Here is a 6,254-nt window from a genome sequence, read left to right as displayed (position 1 = left end):
AAGATCAATGAGATTTCGTGTTTAATTTCAACTGTTTCTTAAAGGTATAGTTTACAACTTTTCTATCACTAAAAATGTATCCATTAAGTGCCAATTTACGTCAAGAAAGTGTCTACTTTTTAGGCGTGGAATAATGGAATTTAAAATATGCATTTTAGCTAAAATAAATTGGAAAAATAAAATACTTGAGAATAAGTTGAAAGATAATTCATAAATGTAATGTAAGTCTTACTAATAGTATTTACATAATGTATACTTTTATAATATTATTATCTTTATTCTTTTAGTTATATCTTATTGTTATACGGAAAATTATGCAATTGTGTGACATAAATAAGATTTTTTTTTTGTATATTTTTATGTATAAACTAAAATAAAATATTTTCATTATCCTTTACAGTAAATTTCCGATGCTTCTTTTTTTTTAGTTCAAGGATTTGAAAAACTTTGAAAATTTAATAAATGAAAATGATGTCTGCTTCTCTAATTTCAAAATTTTAGTAGCATTCTTTTTTATAAAGATAGTAACAATGTACATTTCGATTAAGTAAAATAAGGTAAGATAAGATGTCATTTTATAACGATACTTTGTAAATTTTTTATATTTATTTGATACAATTTTATTTTAATTTTTTACTTTCTTTTCTTTTAAAAATTTACTCTTTTATAATTATTTTGTTTTTATTATCTATATCAAATAAATGTAAATATGTGTTTTTTTATCATTACTCTTATATATATATATATATATATTTGAAGTAAGTAACGTTGGAAAGAAAATATTTTTCTAATCATTTTCAGCAATAAATAATGAGTGTGAGTTTCACAATTAAGAAAATATTGAAAAGTTTTTTGAGGTGCACAACACAAGTACGCAGTATTAGGCACGAGTCTTGCTGCATTTGTTGTTGGGCTTGGGCTGTTTATAATATGGGTGTTGCTCCCTCCACCATCACAGCCTTCTCTCTCCACCTCCTCTTTACTATTTTGCCTCTTAGTAAAATTTTATTTTTAGAATTATTGTTTTTTAATTTTACTCATTTATAACATATTTCACTGATAACCTACGTAGTTCCTTGTATGAGTAAAATATTTTTCTGCAAAGCTCAGTGATCGTGAAAAGAATTATCAAGCAATCTTTCTCTTGCTTTCGGTGCAATACGTGGTGCAGTGCGTTTGTGGTGTAGTGTGCTTGTCGTGGTTCCTCTCCAGGTACGTAGTCATAATCCTTCCAATAATCCTAAACTCTAAACCCTAAACCCTTCCAATAATCCTTCCAATAATCTTTCCAATAATCTTTTAACCCTAAAACGTAAAATGAAAAGAAGCCTAAACGGATGACATCCTTCAACGGATGTCAACATCCGTTTAAGGCAAAACGGATGTCGACATCCGTTTCGCCTTAAACGGATGTTGACATCCGTTGAAGGATGACATCCGTTGAAGGATGTCATCCGTTTAAGCTTTGTTTTAATTTTATGTTTCTGTTATTATTTTATTAGATATTTTAATATTTTGATTTATTATTTTTGAATATCTTTTTAATGTATTTTAATAATGTATATTTATATTAGTTTATATTTAAATATTAAAATATTAAAATAAGAAAAATAAAAATTTTTTACTTTAAGGATATAATTGGAATTAAAGATAATTGGGAGGTGGAGGAAGAAGGCTGTGGAGGTGGAGGGAGCAACACCCTTATAATATCTCATAGATAACTTCCCCCAAAATCCAAAAATTGTTTAACAACATAATGTAGTTTCTTCCTGCAGCTCCATAAATTTTTTCTTTGTATTTTTATAAACTTTTGGGTTTTAGATTTTTCAATCCAATATCTAAATTTAATATTCCAAAATATACCGTATAAAGTGTATTTTTTGTTTTGTATTTCAGAATATAATATTTTTATTCCGAAATATATAATTTAAAATAAAAAAGTATATTTCAATACATATAATTTAAAATAAAATAATATATATTGTAGATTGTAAATTTCAAAATATAAAATTTTATGAAAGACATTAATAAGTTAACAATTTTTTTTAACAACTTTCTTTAACAATTTTTTGACAATAAATTATGTGTTACTATTTTATTGGTCTGTATATTTTAAACGGACCAATCACGAGCTACCACATAATCAGTTATAAAAAAGTTGTAAAAAAAAGTTGTTAAAAAAATATTTTCGTTTTATGAAAGTACATTAAGTAGCTGCCCATAACCAAACAATAATGGCCTTTTAAGTTTTCTTTGCTTAAATGGAATCCAAAAAATGTTTATTTGATGAACAAATAAGTGATGTGAAATTGTTAGAAGTCTCACGTCGACTAGAGATAAGGCAAAATTATAATATATAAGTACACGTCGGTTTTATGGGGTTGAGTTAGGTTTAAAAATCACTTTCTAATATGGTATTAGAGTCATGGTTAGACCTTATCTTAGCGATATTTATTTTTTCAATTAAAGATAAAGTCAAATTATAATATATAAGTGAGATGCAAACCGATTGAGTTAGACTTAAACCCATTTTGTAATAGAAATGGTAAAGAATTGAATAGTTTTATCTTTATTTAATTAAACTGGGTTGTATGTGTGAGATTTTGAGTTGGGGATTATTCTTTTGCCTGTGATTTATCGTCAAATTTCAATGTTTGAATAAGTTTCAGCATCTGCACAAGACAGAACCTAGCTAGGCCGTTTACAGGACAATCTTGTCTCTTAAAAATGAAATGAGAAGTGATAAAAAAAATCATTTTCGACTAACAAATTTACACTTAGTTCGACAGTTTTGGAATAGAAGTTACCATGAATAAGCCCTAACATGAATGAATAAAGAAGATTTGACCTAATGCTCAATGGTTTGTATATTGGACAAAGCAATCAGAAGTGTGTTTGCAAATATGTGGGGCACTATATCTCTACACAATTACTATTGAAGAGAGATACAATAAATTTTGAAATAAAAGAATAAAGAATGGTCTAACTGTGCCACCAACAATGTGCCCTCTCTAACACTGTCCCATCTGAAGAACAAAGAATGGTTATGTCTTCTTCATCTTAAGCTAATTAAGCTACATGCTCCCACCAGTAACAACCTTGCAGGAAACAGGAGCACCACAAACAATTGCATGTGTTGGGATGCAACCAGACTTCCGAACCTTTTCAATGATTCTCGCCCAGTCTCAATCATGCCAAAGAGAGAAGGTTGGTCGTTAATCATATTCACCGATATCATGGACCCCCCAACTGCCGCACTCTCACTCCCACGTGGGACCATCAGAGGCCACCACACCTTACGCCGCCTTTGCTCTCTCCTTGCCTTCCGAATCTGGTGAAGTTCTTGGCGAACCACGGTTCTCACACATCTCAAGTACGAATTCATGTCGTGATCTCTCTGAATGGTTCCTCCAGATCCATACGCAGATCGGTCACTTAATATCTCAAGTGGGTGCGGTGAGTTCAAGAACACCATCTTTGCTGCCCGGATCTGTTTTAACGCGTCACTGGATTCTGACAAGTGACCACTCAAAAGATATAGGCCACTGCCTGAGGGCAAAAGATCATGACTTGGCGAAAATTTCTCGTCTGGCTGTAGGATCAAGAGCTCACCCATTGGTGCATACAATAGCTTCTGCAGTAAAAGATTCACCAGCAGTTTAATGAGGCTAAAAATGCGAGAGAAATTGTAAAGAAGTGCTTGATTATGTTGATCAGTGATTACCCAAATGGTGAAAAAAGTGGAAGTTTACCTGGTTATTAAGGCACGGATGATTGCGGAAGTTACCATTGAGAGCCTTTAGCAGTTCTGCAATATGGTTAGGGTACTTGCAAGAAAATGCTCGTGGAACTATGTCTCTGTGCATTGTGATTGCTTGAACATGACTCCGTGGCAATCCTAGCTTGTCAAGAAGATTATCACCTCCACACATGATGGATGGGGCGCCAAACGTTATGACAGGAAGCAGAGAGGACAATGGTGCTTCCTTTCTTATTAGCAGCATAAGGTTTACGAGTAATGCCAAGCTCCCCCCAAGAGAATGTCCAGTGAAACGGAAAGTTGCACGGGAATCATGAGATTTTAGGTGAGCACGAATTTCTGGTAACATCTGTTGATATGTCCCTTTTGCAGCCTCATATATACCTCTATGCACATAGACATCCAAACCCTGACAAAAGTAAATCCTCATTTCAGTAAGGTGGAACATTCAAAACAAAAACCAAACTAACTTAGCATGCAATAATAATACTTACTTCGAATTTAACTGGCTCAAATAGTAGGTTCGCTTTCCAGGAAGCAAATGACTCGGAACCCTGCATATTACAACAATGATTAATTGGACAGATCAGAGTAAATATAAATCCAAATTTGACATAAAAATGTTCCCTGCTAAATCCGTTATAATAGTGATGTTTTTGTCATGTTCAAGTGTTCGTGCATATTACCATTTTTATAAGAATACTGCAATTGAATGTGCTCTATGACAAAATAAAATGACGTCCATGATTAATATACAAACCTGGATCACAAAATATCTTGTAGCAGTCTCGTCATCGTCGCATACGAACCATTCACAGGGTGAAGAGCTTGTCGAGCTCAAATCATCTGCAAAAGCCTGTTTTACATCCTCATTTGCAGCAACAACGGCTGTTACCGAATCAGTAGTTGCCTTCAGAGCTGCTTCCTCCGTGTTTGTCATCTTGTTTCCTTTAAAGCTTTCTTTGCTTGCTTCATGTGAACCTTCACTTTCCTCGGCATTGGAAGATGGGAATGAAAGTATGCTCTTTGTTTGAGCATGGAGATAAGAGGCTGCAGAAACAGCAGTCTCGTATGCAGTGCATGCACCTATGACGTATCCACCGTTCTTTTTGTCTTTTGTTTCTCCCACATCATCCTCGTCGTTAGTTTCCTCTTTCTGAATTGCAGTCGATGTCTGGTTTTTTTCTGCAGCCACAGTCAATTTCTTTTTCTCTACGGATGAAGTTACAAAACGCAGACCATGGTTTTTGAAGAGGATCCCTGGCTAAATTAAAAAAGACATGATGTAAATTAGTATCATAAATTGATGATTCTTGAATAACCCAATTCCTAGTTTTGATTACTAAAATGCTCATTAGTGCCTCATCCACATTAAACCTGGAGGGGTTTTGGAAAAGCATATACGTAAATTATACATTTACAATACATTGAATAAATCTTCTGAGAATGATATTCAAAAGGCATCGTGAAAAATTTCAGTTAAACCAGTATCTGAAAATTTATTAATCTGATTCATTTAAGGTAAAATGCAAATGGTTGGCTAAAAAAGAATACCAAAGAAAGAAATAGAGGATTTAAAGTACTTTTATTTTTGGGATAGAGTATGCCAAATTGCCCAAGTGGGATATGCGTGCATATAATTTAGCTTCGGGCAATGACACCCTCCGAAGCATCCTCGAAAATGAGTCTCTATCGAACAAAACCTCTTCATTTTCCACTTCTTTGTCTTCGTTGTCGTCGTCGTCGTCATAATCAACCCTACAGCCATCACACTCTTCCTCCTCCTTTTCTTGATCCGTTAGAACATTTACAACAACCTTGTCTTCATCGTTCCTCTGTTCCCCGCTCCGAACAGACCTTGCATGAAACAACTTGATAACCCAATTCCCGTTTTGTCCCTCTCCTTCTTCAGTTTCATTATCCGCCAAAACGGCGTCGTCGACGGCGAGACCATTGTAGCCGGAAGCATTCCCCGTGTGTTGTTGTGGCCATAAAGACGTCAAAGGGTATCTAAAAGAGAATCTGGAAAACAAGGAGGAGCGTCCCACCGCGCTCACCTGAGACTGCGACGCGTAATCATCATTTGGGCGTGCAGTTGCAGTAATCGAAGCTATCTTACAGATGCTACTGTGTAAACACAGAGCATCCATTATATGTTATGTTACGTTACGATCACACAATATTATGATGTGTCTGCGTTGGTTTGATTTGCTGATAAAGAAGAAAAGGGAAGGAGAAGGTGGAACCCAAAGTTTCTTCAGGTTCCTTCGGTCCGTGTTGAACAAAATGAGATGAAAGAAGAGAAAGTGAACGTTGGAACCAACCGGATAGCCAAAAATAGGAAATCGTATTTGCTAATCTGAGGGGTCTTTCCAATTTCGAACTTTGCAAGGCAAGAAGAACCTTATGATTGGCTTTTATTCCCACGAGGCTGGCTGTCATTGCAGCTGTATCGTTTATTCTGAAAAGTGCGTGTCAAAGCGCGTGGCTTTAG

At 34.6% G+C, this 6,254-nt stretch overlaps 1 protein-coding gene across 1 annotated transcript; it reads right to left on the bottom strand.

The window, feature by feature from the left end:
* Positions 1-2,878: 2,878 nt before the first annotated feature.
* On the bottom strand, positions 2,879-6,118 carry LOC124842122 (phospholipase A1 PLIP2, chloroplastic-like). The gene is made up of 5 exons (XM_088091800.1): positions 5,344-6,118; positions 4,521-5,024; positions 4,255-4,314; positions 3,753-4,169; positions 2,879-3,634 (listed from the first exon to the last, which is right to left on the bottom strand). Exons 1-5 carry the CDS (start codon positions 5,908-5,910, stop codon positions 3,056-3,058), a joined length of 2,127 nt encoding a protein of 708 aa, XP_087947926.1. The 5' UTR covers positions 5,911-6,118; the 3' UTR covers positions 2,879-3,055.
* Positions 6,119-6,254: the final 136 nt, after the last annotated feature.

This window comes from Vigna umbellata, chromosome 5 (assembly GCF_029865625.1).
Source record: "Vigna umbellata cultivar VRB3 chromosome 5, Vumbellata_1.0, whole genome shotgun sequence".
In the NCBI taxonomy this organism is placed as follows: Eukaryota; Viridiplantae; Streptophyta; class Magnoliopsida; order Fabales; family Fabaceae; genus Vigna; species Vigna umbellata.
The sequence above is the reverse complement of the archived record's forward strand: the minus strand, read 5'-3'. Positions and strand labels throughout refer to the sequence as shown.

Excerpts from the sequence above, each read along its gene's own strand:
- LOC124842122 (XM_088091800.1), bottom strand. The coding sequence starts at position 5,910 with ATGGATGCTCTGTGTTTACACAGTAGCATCTGTAAGATAGCTTCGATT. Across the intron at positions 4,170-4,254 it reads TTGAGCCAGTTAAATTCGAA|GGTTTGGATGTCTATGTGCA; the intron begins GTAAGTATTATT and ends TACTTTTGTCAG. Across the intron at positions 3,635-3,752 it reads ATCCGTGCCTTAATAACCAG|AAGCTATTGTATGCACCAAT; the intron begins GTAAACTTCCAC and ends CTTTTACTGCAG.